The sequence below is a fragment of the Triturus cristatus genome, chromosome 1_2 (assembly GCF_964204655.1).
Source record: "Triturus cristatus chromosome 1_2, aTriCri1.1, whole genome shotgun sequence".
NCBI classification, from domain to species: Eukaryota; Metazoa; Chordata; class Amphibia; order Caudata; family Salamandridae; genus Triturus; species Triturus cristatus.
In genome coordinates, this window is record NC_140580.1 from 879,997,439 (window position 1) to 880,015,447 (window position 18,009).

The window sequence follows — 18,009 nt, forward strand, 5'->3', positions numbered from 1 at the left end:
GTTGGAGCAGGAATGTTGGCAGAGATGGCAGTCTGAAGGCCCCCGCCCACATCGCAATCCAGCGGTCAGATCGCCAGGTATGCGGGCAGCCAAAGAGACAAAAAGAGACAGTGGTTTCCCAGACAGCTAGAGTCGTAATCAGGCCCTTAGAAAAGTTTGTTTTCAGACCCAGGTCCTTCATAAAAGAATTGAAAGGAGTCTTAAAAAATTTGGAGGGCATTTGGGGTTCTTGATTTTGGATGGCATCCTCCAGCATACAGCAGAACTGGGACAGGGCAGTTTCTCATTTGGGGTATATCTTTCCTAGATTGACGGAGATACTTGTCCAAGCCGTTTATGTATAATAGGGAGAGCAGTGAGGCAAACACACATCCCTGTCCAACTCCTAGCCCAGATATTATTTTGTGGGGAGAGTTCACCATCAACCCCATAGTTAATGCTGGCTGCAGTATCTTGGTGCAGCCGACGTAACTTATCTATAACGGGCAGATCTAGCCCTTCCTTTTACAGGATAGCCAAAGCGTGAAACGAACAACCAAGTCAAAGGCACAGGAAAGGTCCATAAACAGAACCTCTCCTGGCCTTGACATACTTCATCAAAACTAATTGAAGACTTTGGGATTGTTGCACTGCACCTCTACCGGGACGAAAGCCAAACTGTACCCTAGATAAAATCTGGTTATCATCCAACCACGTTTCCACTTTGGAACCCAACATTATGCCTAAAATCTTAAATGAACTATCTAAAAAGAGAAATAAGTGGTAGCCACTTGCAAGATTCCTGTTCCCTTTTTTTAAAAATCGAAACTACTGCCTTTTTCCAGGATGGAACCGAGTGTCCTACAATTGCTGCTTTAATAATATTTGATAACACTGGGACACAGAATGAACTATTTTCCATATATATTCAAAAGGGACTTCATCCTGTCCCAGGGCTTTACCAGCTGGGCTTGGCTTAATCGCTCGGATAACATCCTGCATGCCAAAGACTGACTAAATTGGAATAAGGCCTCCTGATTGCAACATGGTTCCACTGGGCTGGAGATATTGGATATGGACCTGGGCAAAAATATTTGAAAAATGATCGACCCAAGTCTGAGCTGGAATAATGGATTTGATCATAGGTCTTTGAAGATCAGAAATAAGGGTTGGCTAGCCACCTTCCAAAATGCAGAACTATCCCTAGCTTCCCTGCCTTCTCCAATTCCTCCCAAGTTTTGGCTCTGACCTCAGCTTTCCCATTAGCAAGGATTTCCTTGTAGGCCTTCCAGGTAGAGATTGCATCTTCCCTAGAACGTGGAGGCCTAGCGAGTGCTAATTTCAAATGTTTATGGGCAGCTGTGCAACACGATTAAACCAGTCATTGGTGTGTTTCAGCTCAACTGGGTTTCTTACACACAACCTAGAAATCGAAGAGGAGACTGAATTAAAAGCCTCAATGTTATTCTGTGGACCCTCATTATGAGGGGTCAGGATCCTAAAAGCATGCTGGTGATCTCGTAAAAGCTCTTCCAACAAGCATTTCTTGTGAACATTTTCCCATTTAATTCTGATACCCTTATTCTTTGCGTACACACATTCTTGGCCAACGATTCCCTTATGATTATTAGGCAGAATCAAACAAACTGAAACTGAGCAGGTTATGGTCAGTAATACAACTGCCAACACCAGTATAATCCTGTAAAAAAGCATCAAAGTATGATAAAATCATGAAATCAATATCACTACAAAGACCATTTCATTTACAGGTGGAAGGACAATGGGTATCTGAGGACTTCTAGTCCCTTGAGAAACCCAAATTCCGAGAGGTCATCAGTCCATTTAATGCCTCCCCATAAGGGATATGTTATAGGTTCTTCTCATTCTAGAGACCTTCAGATTAAAGAGAAATTTCAGTCAGTTAGACAACTGTGAAAACACACTAACAAAAAATACCTCATCTAATGATAAAATGGCCATTCTGTCTGTATTAAGACTCCAGATAACTGAACATGAAGGATCATCATTTTGCGTTGTTTGCTACCACGTTATTTAGCTCTTCAGTTCACTAAAGGCTGAACCAGAGAGGAGCCAGTGCCAGATTGTTTCAGCCTCCTCCAAGATGGCACTCAATTATGTTCATCCTTGTATGGTATGCTGGGGTGAAAGACAGGATCAAAGATTGTGTTTTGTGTTCCCTAGAATAAAAATTGATTTTGTGAATGTAAAAAAGTTGCTACCAAGGGTGTCCGATGGCTCAAATCCAATTAGTTTTTATTAATGGTAAACTTTTTGAAATTATAGTCTTGGGAAAAAGACTCAAGTCACCTTATTTCACTGTTTGAGAGCGCAGTCTGCTATTTATTCTTTTATAGTGGGTAATAAGGTTGTGCACATTTGGACCAATGAGCAGGTCAAGTACTATTCACAGTAATTGTAATTGTACATGCATTTATAATTACAATTACAAGTAGCTGAACTGCCATCAGACATGCACAGTTACACAATACATGCAATGACAACCATACACATATTATATGGGGGGGCTAATGTTTAAGAAGAAGAGGTAATCTTACATACAGGATCTAAAGGCGATTTAGAAAAAGTACATATAATACCTCCAAAATGCAAAAGAGGGTGGGATATACCAGAGCCCTTTCAAAGGGGAAATACACTTCTCTGTAATGGGATTTAAGGAACCCAAAGGACAAAGAGTGTATAACTGGCATAAACAGAAGCATATTGTTTGGTATATTGCTGACCAGAGTTATAAAACTGTATTTATAATATTCAATTTGTATCCATTTGATTGTTGGACCTTTATAAATATGCACTATTTATTTTTTGAAGTATGTACTTTTATGATCTTAGTGATCGAAAATAATGTTATAACTGGCATAAACATATAATTCAAAAAGATCATCAAAACGTAGGTCAATGTCACAAAACAGTACTGTTTTTCTACCAGCAGATCTTGATGCAGATCTCAAGTGCCCTTCCATGGGTGGAATATCCTATTGATAACAGACAGTGAAAGTGCAGGACCATTGCTAACAGCAGACATGCAATGGAAATGCCAAGCAATCACTCACTTTGGACAAGGGGGAAGAGGGAACCATTGCCTGGCCGCTTCTTGGCAATGGATTGTCACCATACTGAATGTTGCTTTGGATTACAGGCCACAAAGAACTGCACTTTAATAGGAATTCAACATATGTGGGGAATAAGTACATAAAATGACGACAAAAAATAAAAATACATCCATAATATATCTTGGTAAACCTCATAGCTGTAGTAGAATAAATAGCAAAATACCATTCATCACATTGCAGAGAAAGTTATTAAAAGCCATGGACGGGTCTTTGAGCAAGCCACCTGTATGAATAAGCATCGGCAAAGCCAATATATCCTCCTTAGCTGTTTATTCGCTCAGTGGACTACTGCACCCAGACTAAAAATCGGTGTTTTTAGCCTCATGGTCACAAGTTCAAACTCCAGGTCCATTCAGTCTTTCAACCTTCTGAGATTGAAAAAATGAGTGCCATTGAGGTCGGTAACAATATTGCCAAGTTTTAAGATATTAAAAGTAACAGAATTTTTTTTAAGTCTCGCTCTCTGTGGGAGTGAGGAAAAGCAGGTGAAATCTGAGTTTTAAAATAAAAACACCTCCATCAGCCACGAGGTGAGGCTGAAGGGAACAAGGAAAATAGAAGCCACAGCAATGTGATCGTTATGTCTAAACCAAAGGTGGCCGCCCTAAGCCGAACAATAAAAATAAAATAGGCAGCTATATGAAGATCAGCATCACATGCGAGTCCTGACACGGACAAAACAATGCTGATTAAAAAATACTAATTTGGTGAAAAATAGCAAAAAAGATTGCTGAATGTATGCAACACTTGTTGAGCAAAGAATTGAAATTGTGATTGTGGAGTATACGTTTTGGACATAAAATACGCCCTAACGCACTGCAATGAAAGGCAGAAGGATACATCCATGCTAAAGAATTGGGAACCAAAGCTGTGCAGGCAGCTCAACTGTGAATCCAGATCTACAAAAGAAAGAGGTCACCTAATAATGGGCGACCACAACAGAACATTCTTTATTAAGTAACTTACACTGCTTTTGAGGCAAGTGGAATAATGACGGTATAACTTCAGGACCAAATACACTCAAAAACAATATGAAACAATGTCACAGGCATTTAACGCTCTGGTTGGCAGAGATAATAGTTCAAAGAATAAAGAACCACTCAGACTTTACAATTCAATCTGCACCAGGGTGATGTCCTGTGCAAACAGGAACATGACAACAATATTTATTTGACTGACACGACCTGGTCGTATCACTAACACGAGCACAATATACTTTAGATTCAAAGCACCTTGGAAGCCGATTCTGCATAATAACATCCTTAGATGCTTGGAAACTGCCCTCTCAGTCAAGAGTTAAGAATTTGAGTAAAATGATGCACACTGGAATGGGTGGAACTGGCCGCAGGTTGGCGGTCAACATGCAGGACTGAAAACACCACTTAGGACTGTAACTTAGAACCACTTTTTACTAGCCACATCTCGCTTCCCAATACACCTTCAAATGTTATCTCCAGCATTATAACAATTTACGTAATGAGGATGAACAACAGGTCTCAGAAACTATATAAAAAGCAACAAAGGGCTGGAGCAGCCCGCACAGACTAGCACGTATAAACACAACTTAAAGACATTTGGTAATCTAAAATTGGCAATTATTTGCACATTACACACACACACACTTAAAAGCTTTTGCTATCTGCATTGCCACTCTACGTTGTAAAACACTTGCAAAGGTATGTCAGATTTTGTATTTTGTTACAGAAAGCAACACTTTCGATTCCTAGTACAAAAATGATTTATTGCAATTTGGTACTCACGGTCTTCTCCTGGGCAAGGCATGCCGGGCTGCTCTGGGATGCTCGCAAAAACTGAAAGAAAACGGCAACAAAACACCTCTTTATTGTTCTTGAAACTAAAAAGAGTACTTCATGGCTCAATGGAACACTGCATCCTTCGCGGCTCCCTAACCCGACAGCATGAAAATGACAGTCTGCAGCAAAGAAACATGTAGACGTGTTTCCCAACCACCCCCTGGAATTTTTTTCCCGTCTTCCTTCGGCTGCACATTTAGTTCCAAGGACTGCTTATGTGCGGAGAGCAACTGCCACCGAAATGAGCTGCTGGCTGCAGACTCTCTAAGCGAAGCCAGCTCGTCATGGAATGCTGAAAGGAGTCCACAGGCGGGGAGGAAGGGTGGGAAGCAGAGGCGAGTGGAGAGAGGAAACCAGGCCAGCGCCTTTATGCGTCTCTGCCATCCTGCCCAGCCAGTGACTAACAAACATGAAAGCAGAGGGCAACACGGGAACCAAGCGCGCACTGTTGTGCCGGGGCGTCTGGAAAGTTGGAAATTCAAGCCATGACGCTACATAAGGCCTGACTTCACTAGGAAAGAGACCAGATTCTAAAAATATAATGGTTGTCACTGGCAAATCAAAGCTTTGCCATTTAGAAACATGCCGCACTGGTGACATTTTAAGACAGCGCTTGTATTTGGAAAACTAAAATAATTTTGCTTTTGAGAACGGGAGACGAAGTTTTGATAACCATAATGTTTTGTAATTTCTGCTCTGTTGAACAGCCTAGGGCTAGAAAATTGGGAGTCAAGCACATCAGAGTTCTACACCAACAGTACTCTATTGAAGAGGTGGAAAAGGTGCATTATGCCAGCCCACACACACCACGGCTAAGTCAACAGTAGGCATAACACTGAATTTCCTGACTGCTATAATTAACAAAACCTAAGGAAGAGCGGACTCCTATGAATGGCTCTGCCTTCACTGCCTTCACGAGCAAGCGGACATCTAGGGAGCAGCACGTAACCACGCAATAACAGACAAGGCATGTACGTCTAGCCTTTATTTCTTTACTAAATGAAGTGCCAGTAACTGTCCAATTTGTGAGTCTTTGCATGGATAGGTGAGTGGATGGATGCAAGGAGGATGCAGTGCACGGATGGATCAGTAACCGAGTATATGGATGAATGAATGGACTGGGTGAGTGACTGAAGAATAAGTTACATACCTTCGGCAATGCCTTATCTAGTTAAGCTAGGATCTAGGGGGCATATGTATCAAGCGATTTTTTACTCGCAAACGCTGCGATTCGCAAAAAACAGCGTTTGCGAAAAAAAAAAAAAATCGCTAAACGGTATGTATGTATGAGCCATTTCTCAGCGCAAATTTAAGGAATCGCTAATTTTGCGATTTCTTAACTTTTCGTAAGCATTTAAGAAATCGCAAATTGCGATTTCTTAAATGAAATGTAACAGGCAACAAAGTTTTGCGAAAAATCCTTAAGAAATCGCAAATTACCACCAACTTCTAGTTGGTGGTAATTTGCGAATTCTTTTAAAAATGCACTTTTTAAAATTTTAATAAGTGCCACATGGCACACATGCTGCTTTCAGGGGTGCATCAGGGTGTCATCTTGACACCCTTGCACCTTTGAAATTATTCTCAAATTGCGATTAGCAAATTGCGAATCGCAATTTGAGAATTACTTCCCATTCATTCCTATGGGTCTCCTGGCCCATAGGAATGAATGGGAAGGTATTCCTTAATTGCGATTTTGCAATTTGCTAATCGCAATTAAGGAATTTTAAGAAATCGCTAAATATTAGCGATATTTTGAATACATCCCATTTTGCGATTCTCAAATAGCGATTCTCAAAAAATCGCTATTTGAGAATCGCAAATTCGGGTTTTGATACATATGCCCCCAAGTACCAGACTGGATCTGTAAACTTTTCTACAGCAGTACCTCTGCACATCGGTAGAGGGCGTCGAGCGACTCCATAGCGACGTTATCCACCAGATGTGACGTCGACAGAGTCCATATAAGCCTTCCCCCGACACGATGATGTCAGTTTCTCCTGTGACCACTTTCCGCGCTAAAACCCAGAGCCACTAAGAGAAACCGATAGGAAAGTGTGCCCAAAAAGAATGATCTTTGTAAAACGTTTGTAATACTATTATTATTATTTTTTTGTTTAACTGAAAGGCACGAAAATGGCATCAGGAATCAGGGAGAGGAAGGACAACCCAGTTCGCAGAGTGGAGAGGAGGACTGGTCAGTAAGGAATCTGTAGCTAGATCCAGTCTCCACCAAATAAGGTGTTACCGAAGGTAGGTAACTTATTCATCTGATAGAGACGTCTAGCTGCAGACTGCTTATCTTTGAATTCGATACCTAAGAAATACCATCCCCAGAGGAGGGTCTGCAAACGTGTCCACAACAGATCCCGGACTAGGACTAGCCAGCTCGAGAGAGACCGGCAGTCAGTAAAGGCAGGTGAGGGAGAAGACGACCCACTGGAATTATTGTAGAAAACATGGAAAAGGATACCCACTGCAGAAAATAAGGATACGTTAGAAGAATACTTCAGATAATTACAAGACCATAGAGCATCCCCAATGGTACCGGACCATAAGCGGACGGGGTTGATGGTCAAGGATAATGGCTAATACCATGGAGCCCAAGCCCCTGGCCACAGAGCCAAGCAATGCAAAAAACACCACCCAAACCCGTAAGAAAACATGGCAAACAACAATAACAAGGACAGCCATAGCCCATACGCGACCCTGCGAAACAAACCGAGAAAGGCGAGCCTTCTGGGACCATGCATTAGAGAACCATAGGCATGGAAGGTGTGCAACAGCAAATCAATGAACAAGAGACAGCCCTGTGAGTCACAAGGAAAAGGCAGCAACGCAGGCAAAAACGCACTCCCTCCTAGAAAGGTAGCACAACACGACTGTCTAGAGATACTAATAAAAAAAGAATAATATATGGGCATATATGTATAATATAAACAATTCATAGAAATGCACCATATAAGCTATATAGTAAAGAATACCCAGAAGGGTACATAGAAAAGTGCACAACAGTGGACACTGGCCGAGATATTATAGCAGCGGACCGGCAACAGCCATATGGTACCGCATAAAAAATAGAGGAATTAGAAGATATGACACCTCCCAGAAAAAGAAAAGCAATTGGCCATAAAACACCACAACCAACTGAATGGCGACAATAAGGCGTCCGAGAGGTGATCGAAAGGGAAAACAGCAGGTAAAAAACAACCCGCTAGAATAGACCAACGAAAACCACTATCTGGCACTGCAAAAGAGCAAGTTGAACAAAGGCCAACACAGGGAAGGCCTGTTCAGACAACCAGCCTCAATCTTAAAAGAAAAAATATCCATGGAGAAAGACAAAATAATAAGTGAAATACCAACACCACCAGCGGAGGTAAACAACCAACCGATAAGTAGAAGAACTGGAGTAACTGGAGTGGCAGCGTACACAGCATAGCAAGTGCGGAGGCCACAAAATAAATGTGTTCATAGGAGACAAGACCCACAAAAGGGCCAGAAGGTATAACTGAAACACAGCAAGAAGCCACAGTATATCACAGCTATTGAGGAGAAAGAACCTCACCCCTTCCAGAGGAAGAGAAGGGAGAAAAAAAGAGAAAATTCCAAAGCAAAATAAAATCTCCAGTATCCACAGGACATCCTGTGTCCAGCCAACAGGCCCTGTGAAATCAAATGTGAGTCGAGAGAGTTATTTTCCCAACCACGAGTCCAAGGGGTACGGAACACCGAGGAGTTGGAACTTGATCCTCGCTCACGAGAAGGGAAGGAAAGTCCCCTAAAGAATCTGAGAGGAGTACCAACCTCCGTACGAACCAACTGAAGAGAGGGTGGTCAAGGAACATACGTACGAAAAGAACCAGTTCAATAACTAAATGTTGGAGTTGGTAAAGGAAGGGTCATGGAAAGGTTTCTAACAAGAGCAAGGAGAAACCCTATGCACCATCCTACCAAGCACACAATGTGACGTACCCTATAAGGGGTATCAAAGTGGCAGAAACATATGAAGGAATGCATGTAGGGCATACAAACTATGTACCCTGGGAGACAGGGAACAAGGCTATAGTGAATCCGCACAAGACAAGCAGATTACCCCAATGGAACCTGGGTAGAAAAAAACAAGAATAGCTTGCATTAACAGGCGTGGAAGTCAATCGGTCCATAAAACAAAATATGTCCCATTAAAGGGGACCACTAGTCATTGACAGGTCAGGAAGCAATTAAAATAAGACCTGAAATATACAGGAGCAGCTCATTGGGTGCCACACAAAGGTGAAGTGAAGAAAGAAAAGCCAATGGCACTGTTACAACACGATTTACATGTAAAAGAAAAACCAGATGACAATATCCCGTACAAGCTCAGTACAAGGCAAAAAAAGGAATGGACTGTATAACAAGCAGGGCTTAAGATGTCTTTCCACCCCAACTATCTCAAAAACGGTGTAAAGCGGGGTCAGCTTGAGCGCCAAACAGATGTTGACCATCGAAACGCATGTCCACCAAGGTGGATTGAACAGCTTCTGAAAAACTAGAGGTGCGTAGCCAGGCACACCGGCTTAGAGCTACCGAAAGAGCCATGGATCGCCCAATAGAATCTGTGGTATCCATGCCACAGCAATTTAGCTGCCAGATGGCCAACCTGGAGCAGCTGAATAAGAGTGTCTTGGGTATCATCAGGGAGGTAGGGGAGAAGGCTCGAGAGCAAATCCCACAACACGTGAGAAACACAGCTCGGAACACACACGGTAATAAAGGACTGCAAGGAAGAACTGGTGGTAGAAAAGATATATCGACTAAGAGCATCTAGACTCAAAGACTCCCTGTCTAGAGGGACATGAGGCAGGGTGCCAATGTCGTGGGAGGCCGTAGCAGCCTGAACCGGAAAGCTGCGCGGAGTAGGCTGTCGGAGGAGGCAGAGATGGTCACCAGAGGCAGGAGAGGGCCTACGAGTTAAAGACCGGTCCACGGAAGCATTTGAAATGCGTTTAGCCCAAAAGCCCAACAGAATATCAAAGAGTGCTTCACTGAAGGGAAGCACAATCTTGGCCCCCATCTGGGCCTAATGAAGCACCCCAATTAGGGGATCAATGGCCACCTCTACAGAAGGCAACTGCCGCTCCAGAACCTTTGCAACCTTCAACAAAAGCAGAGCTAGCTTCAATAGCGAGGCTAGGAGGGGAAAACAAGCCCAAAAATGGGGAAGAGTCAAGGCCACTATCCACATCAAGGTCAGACACCCAATTAAACGCCAGAGTAGTGACACTTATGTCATCATCGACATCCCCAAAATACATGTCTACAGAGGGGAAAATAGCAAGAGCTCCTCTGAAGGCGGAGGAAGGTATCCCGAAAAGAACTGTACCGCCCCCGATGTCGACCAGCGTCGAAGAGGCGACACCTCGGCGTCAGGGAGGAGTGACATAGTAGCAGTGATCAACACCGTTGATGTTGGTGCCGGACGATCCAACACTTGTGTCACAGGTGGGAACCCCCGAAGGGCTGTGCACCAGAGACTATTTGGATTTGATGATGGATCCAGTGGGCCTTACTGACACCAAGGGATGTCCTGCCGGCTTGGAATGAGTCAAGGCTTCTTCGGTTTCCTGGGGGCTGAGCCGCACACCAGAGGGAGTTAGAGAACAAAAATATCATGAAGGGAGAGATAGTATTCCCTCATCTGATCCAGAGTCACCTTGGTGCCGGGGAATACCGGAAGGTGTGGGACAGACTCTCGCTTTGACTCCGCAACTGGAGGAATTCGAGACATGTCAGAGACACCACCGCACGTGTGCGGTAAAGAACGGAAGGGCCGCAACTCCGACCATCTACAGCAGAGGTCTTCAAACTGTTTGATGCCGAGACCCCCTTGTCAAGGTTTTTTTAGGTGTGGACCCCCTCCTGACAATTTCTAGAGCCTGGTATTCCTCATCAGCGATAACCATTATCGCCCCCGATTCCAAAAGCAAATAATATTTACGGTGGGGAAATAATATTAAACAGTGTTTAGCAAACCAAAGGTCGGTGAGCGTAGCTAAAAATAAAGGGTCTTATTTATGAGGATTGACATAGGGCAGCTCCACAAGTCTTCTTGTGGCACTGCCCTACACCAATGTGAAAGGGAAGGAATGCATCATATTTATGAAATAGTGCATTCCTGTCCTTTACCCTTGCGTTGGCACACAAATTGCTACCTTGCACCAATATAGGCAGGGTTGTTTTTGTGCAGGAAGTAGCACCTTCCTTCACTAAAACAATCCCAAGCGGCATTTTCTGCTTTCTATGCTAGCTGCAGAATGCAGCACATATGGAAAGAGGAAAAAACAAGGAGAAATAAAAACATTTCTCCTCATTACGCCTCCACTGGGGAGGCGTACAATTTTGGTGCTGCCCCGGGTTTACATGATTTTGTAAATATGGAGCAGCATCAAAATCCTTGGGTGTTCCTTGGGAACCCTCACGCAACGCCTATGGAACACCTCCAGGGCAGCTCCACAAGTCTTCTTTTGGCACTGCCCTACACCAATGTGAAAGGGAAGGAATGCATCATATTTATGAAATAGTGCATTCCTGTCCTTTCCCCTTGCGTTGGCGCACAAATTGCTACCTTGCACCAATATGGGCAGGGTTGTTTTTGTGCAGGAAGGAGCACCTTCCTTCACTAAAACAATCCCAAGCGGCGTTTTCTGCTTTCTATGTTAGCTGCAGAATGCAGCACATATGGAAAGAGGAAAAAACAAGGAGAAATAAAAACATTTCTCCTCATTACGCCTCCACTGGGGAGGCGTACAATTTTGGTGCTGCCCCGGGTTTACATGATTTTGTAAATATGGAGCAGCATCAAAATCTTTGGGTGTTCCTTGGGAACCCCCATGCAACGCCTATGGAACACCTCCAGGGCAGCTCCACAAGTCTTCTTGTGGCACTGCCCTACACCAATGTGAAAGGGAAGGAATGCATCATATTTATGAAATAGTGCATTCCTGTCCTTTCCCCTTGCGTTGGCGCACAAATTGCTACCTTGCACCAATATGGGCAGGGTTGTTTTTGTGCAGGAAGGAGCACCTTCCTTCACTAAAACAATCCCAAGAGGCGTTTTCTGCTTTCTATGTTAGCTGCAGAATGCAGCACATACGGAAAGAGGAAAAAACAAGGAGAAATAAAAACATTTCTCCTCATTACGCCTCCACTGGGGAGGCGTACAATTTTGGTGCTGCCCCGGGTTTACATGATTTTGTAAATACGGAGTAGCATCAAAATCCTTGGGTGTTCCGTGGGAACCCCCACGCAACGCCTATGGAACACCTACTTGACGCAGAGCAAGGCAACACAGTGACTTGCTCTGCTTTGTCCAACTCCATATCTATGGAGGCCATGCAGAGCCATGCAGGGTGACTTTGCGCCGCCGCATAGGTATGGTTGAATCACTTGCGCCGCTGGAGCGTCAAAAAAAGTGATGCTCTGGTGGTGCAATCCTCTCACAAATAAGTTCCAAAATATTCTGTATGTTTTTAGTTCTTTCGCCATAAAGTACCCACATATAAATTAATGGACAGCGTAAATGAAAAATACATTTTAAAAGTTGTTACTCATTGTGAAATGCACTGTAGTAAATTAGGAAACCTCTCTTAGTTACTGCACTGCAAAGGTCTGTGTGTAACCAGGGAGCCACAAAATTAAATCTTGGTTGGTGCAGTGGAGAATGGGGACTTGGGTATTTTTAGTGCTACGAGGTCATAGCCTGTGACAAAAAGTACTGTGAATATGTAAGTCATTATTTTATACTTGCATTGCATTACACACAGTATAAGATAGACCGACACAAAATGTGTAAATAGCTTTACAATAAAATGGATCTTCCAAAATGTCGATTTTAGTAATACCAGGGTGTATGTAATGCAATTTTGTTTTACACCTTAGAGGTACTACGGCCTGTGTAAATACAGTTGGGATTAAAAGCGAGCACTTCACAGAACAGTTTTTAACTATTTGTACTACCGATAAAAAAAACAAATCTTTGTCATCAAAAAGGTTGGAGTGATTTAGGGGGTCCCAAGCACCCTCTGCACTTGCAGATCAACAAAGAGGGCACATTTGCATTTCTTTCAGGTGACCAGGCCCCCTGGCACGAAAGCTTTACACAGCACAGAAGACTCAAATGAAGCATTTTAATGAGCGAAATTAGCTGTCCCAGGTGGGCTGTCTTTTTCCAAAACAAAACCAACGTTTTGGAATCCATGCACAAGTGAGGCTGGGGAATGCGTGACCTCCTTCCCAGGACTCTAGGGCCTCCCTGGGGGTCGCGCCCCATAGATTGAATACCTCTGATCTACAGCGTGACTTACCAGTCAACAGTAAAAACGAAGGACTTCAGGAGGTGGCCCTCGAGCAGTCCTCTGAAGAAGAAGACAGCTACCAATGTGGGACCTTCGACTACCATGCCGCCAACAGTGTCATGCAGCGCTCCTGCAACGAGGACAATCGAAGTTGAAGACATGAGCCACACAAGTCTGTGTCACAGTGCATGCCCAGACACCACATGCAAATAGAATAAGGGTGCGGGGTCGACATCGTAGTCCACAGGACCCCAAACACATCCAGAAAAAGGTGCACTGTGTCGTTGACAGCGCTGAGATAGGCCAAATTTGGCCAGAGGTACAGGTCTCAGATCGGCGTGGAAGTGCAGAAAGGACGAAACTGAGGTCAGTGTGTCGGGGGAGGACTCATCTGGTGGACGACGTCGCTACGGCGTCGCTCGAATCCCTACACCGATGAGCAAAGGTACTGCTGTAGAAAATGGTCCAGATCCAGACTGGTTCCTGGGGATAATTCAAAGGTAAGGATTCTGCAGCTAGAAGTCTCTATCAGATACCACGGATAAATGAATGCAAGTGCATGGATGGTTGTGCACATTTATGGATGTATGAACGTCTGATTGTGTAAATGAGTCATTCCATGGCAAGCCTGTGAAAACAAGCCCTTTCAAGAAACAAAAACAATATGAACAAGTTACTTACCATCGGTAGCCCTCATTCTGGTCGATACCGTAACAGCATATTCCTCACTTGTAGAATATCAAATGGCGCCAGAGTAGATCTGGAGTATTTTAGACCAATGCTCCCGTGCACCAACAGGTGGCAGTTTGTGGCTCTGCAGTTACTCCATACCATGCAGGAAGTGACTGAGCAGAGTTCCATACAAGCACCAGGAGTATAGCTTCATGGGGGTGTTTGGGGCTTTACACCCCCCATAATAAATGTTTTTTTCTGATAAATAGGTAGGTACAGGTGCTTTCAGTCGGTATGGTGAGGTGTTTGTCAGATTTCACCTGGGATTTTTGCATGCACACACTGACAAAAACACACAAATACAGTCTCGTTCATCTCTGTTTTGAAAGATCTCAAAAATGTTGATTATTTAAAAAAATAGTGTTTCTCTCAGTTATTAGTCCTACCAATCTGCATTATTCTCCCTTTCCATTGCCTCTTACGCCCTTCCCATGCGCCCTGCTTGTCCTACAACGTATTTTAACACACTGAAGCTCACTCTCCCCCACACAATCTTACTGACCAAGCTACGCCCCAGACAAGCACCACACTGGTGCGCTGACATCAGGGTCTTAATCTTTCTCTTTCTGCTGTCTCAGACGCATAGCACTCTAAACAAACTGAAAGTCTGACACAACTGTCAAATTACAAGTGATCGTGGGGCCAATATCGAACTTGGGAACCTAACATGATGTTCAGAAGTCCACTCCACAGAAATGTGAGTTGGGAAGGCAGAGAAAAATCCGCATTACACGGAGTATCCGCCAGAAGAATGTCACCCAAGGTAAGTAACTTATTCTTCTGATGCTTTATTCTAACTGCAGATTTCACGGTTTTACAAAGATACTAAAGCTGTACCTCCTAAAGGTGGAGGGACTGGGGAGTGGACTCAGACTAGGAAATCTTGCAGGACCGAATTGACAAAATGGCGCTTCTGTCTGACCTGGATTCCAAAACGGTAATGTTTCATGAATGTGTGAACTGACGCCAACGTTGCAACCCGACAGATGTCCTGAACTGGCATCCCCTTTTCAAGGCAATCATAGCACCATTATTCCTGGTGGAATAAGCCCACGTCATTGTAAAGTTGCTTCTTTGTCGGCACATAGCAAATTTTGATGCAGAAGACTTTCCATCTTGATAGGGTATTTTTTGCATTGCTTTCCCTTTCTTTGCACCATAGAATCCCACAAAGAGATGACCACCCAAAAGATGTTATTTTGTGCGGTAGATAGGAAAACTCAAAACCCTTTTTGATTCGAACCAATGAAGCCTCTCCTCTTTCGAAGGATGAGGTGGTACAAAAAAATATTTCACTCATGTGGTGTGCAGAGGCGATGGCAATCAGGGAAACGGTTTTAAAGGTCAGTAGTTCCAGTGAGCAACTGTACATTGGTTCGAAAAGTGAGCACATAGGAAATGTCAACAATAAGTTCATGGTGGCATGAGGAATGGCCTCAGGGGAAAACAGGTCAGGCCTTTGATAATAGACATCCAAACAGGAAATTTAAATAGAGAGAGTTGATCAGGTAAAAATAAAAAGGTCATATGGGCCAACAGGAAAACCTTGATGGTGCCCATAGAAAGACTTTGCTGGACCAACGACGGAACATAGAATACATGAGAAATTTTGGCCTGCAGAGGGTAGGTGTAACTACCACCACACCAGGCAGAAACCTTCTGCCAGAAGGGGCTGACTTTATCGGAGGGTGTCAGGCTGCAAGAATGACATCAACTACTGCTGTTGGTAGATAAAGCACATTTAACTGCTTAAGCTCAATTTCTGTAGATGGAGGTGTAGGTTGCAAAAACTCTGGGACTGGATGGTCTCTGGTTACTGAGACGGGATGTCTGGGTAAATGCTCATGAGCAGTTGGTGGTACACTCTCCTGGTCCAGTCCGGAGCTACTAAGAAGACATGGCCCGGTCTGTCCTGACCTTTCTCAAAACTCAAAGCAGGAGAGCCTGTGGCAAGAATGTGTAAGGAGAGCAGTATCCCTTCTCAGTTGGAATGCATCTTCCAGTAACTTTCCTAGATGAAACAGCAGAACGCAGTAGTTTTGACACTATGCATTTTCGACTATGATGAACAGATCTAACCAGGCCATTCCTTACTAATCAAAGACGTCCCCTGCCACGTTGGAATGGAGATGCCACTTGTAATCCATCAGCTGATTTCTCTTCAGCTCGTCTGTGCGGCATTCAGAGATCCTGCTAGATGGCTAGCTACCAGAAAGATGTTCTGCTGGTCCAGCCAACTCCAGAGATGTAGATGTCCAGGTGCAAGTTCCAGGACCCCACTCTGCCCTGTTTGTTGCAGCACCACATGGCGGTCGAGTTGTCTGTGAAGACCTGCACCAGCCTGTCCTTGATGGATGGGAGGAAGTCTTTAAAGGTCAGTTGGATTAACTAAAGCTCCAGATGATTGCAATGAATAGATTCTCCACTGAAGATCAGAAGCCTCGGATCTCTATCTCACCCAGATGGCCCCTCCATTTCAGCGATGATGCATTTGCAACAATCTGGGTGGAGAAGGGAGAATGACCGGCCACAGCTCAAGCTGGCGGTTGTCTTCCATCAAGGAAAATTCTCAGCCGTCTCTTCGAAGATCTGGATGAAGACAAAGAGAAAGCCCTAATGAAAGGTATCTGAAAACTAAGGTTCTACTGCAGGGCCTGCACATGCCTTCTGGTGTCCATAACAAGGAAAAAACACAAGAATAAGAGTCCAAGAAGCCTTACTGTCATCCTCAATGAAACCCAGGATTGAGCTCAAAACAGAGATACTATCCTAAATTTCCAGAACTCGCTGCAGACGTGTAAAGGCCTTGAACACTAACAGGTCTAGGACAATACCAATGAAGGGAATCCCCTACATGTGGCCAGGTGAAACTTCAGCTTGTTGATGGAAAACCAAAAGAAGCCAGGGTCACCATCAAGTTACCTGGATCCAGTGCAGAAAGAAATCTAAGATAAGGTGATCTTAGATCACCGCAGAAAGGCTTTCAGTGATCGGAGGTCCAGTATAGGCCTCAGGCCTCTGTCCTTCCATATGAGCAAGTAGCACGAATAGCACCTTCGAAGTCGGCACACACTATATAGCACCCTTGGATGGCAGAAGTTTTTTTTACATTTTTTTTAAAAAACTTTATTTTTCGTTTTCCAACAAACAATCGCAATACACCCCCCACCCCCCCGACATCAGAGCACGGCAGTACATACAGATACAATCCAGAAATGAAAAAACATGCCTACTTCTGTGGTAGCTCAAAGTGAGACATGGCTCAGGCCATAACATGTGAGTGACTGGTCCAGCCCCATTCATTATCGTACAGGAGCCGCCTCGCCTTCATCGCCCCCCCCCCTCCCCCTCAGAAGGCAGCGGGAAATACAACTCTCCACTCGTTCCCTCCGACTCACTCTGCGACCCTTGCCCCTCCACCGCCAATCCCTCCATACACAGAACTCGCCATGCCAGAAGGTCCTCCTGTAATTTTTCATCCCTCCTAGACCACTGCATGTGTGTTTCTTCCGCCAGTGTCCATTCCCTCACATCCCTTTGCCACGTATCAAGCTCCGGGGCTTTCCGTCCCATCCAGGTAATTGCAACCCTGCGCCTCGCCAACACCAGCATCAACTGCAGCAATTTATAAGCTAATTTCCGTTTCCGTGGTTTGGGAACCAGGGCCAACAGGCAGTGCAGGGGTGACCGTTGGATTCGGAGGCCAGTGGCAGCCACGATGCGGCCCACCACTCCTACCCAGAACCGCTCGACAAGCGGGCAGTCCCAGGCCAAGTGTAAAAACCCCGCCCCTGGGGTAAGTGCGGCGGAGGCGGAGCATGCAGCACAGGTAGACGAAGACTCGGCACATAGAGTCAGCATGGCGCAGCAGGCATATAAGTCCCATCTCTGGGAGGCCGCACGAGCTAAGCAGTTGGCGACTCAGCATACGATTTATGAGCTAGGGGACAAGGCGGGTAAACTGCTGGCGTGGCTTGAAAAAGGGGAACGTGCGGC

General features: G+C 44.5%; 1 protein-coding gene across 1 annotated transcript in view; it reads right to left on the bottom strand.

Moving 5' to 3' along the window:
• Positions 1 to 18,009, bottom strand: part of PRKCZ (protein kinase C zeta) — an 820,696-nt gene that overhangs the window by 551,935 nt on the left and 250,752 nt on the right. The window contains exon 5 of the mRNA XM_085609332.1: positions 4,892 to 4,942. Coding sequence (XP_085465458.1) covers positions 4,892 to 4,942 — 51 coding nt within the window. The remainder of the gene's footprint in view (positions 1 to 4,891; positions 4,943 to 18,009) is intronic.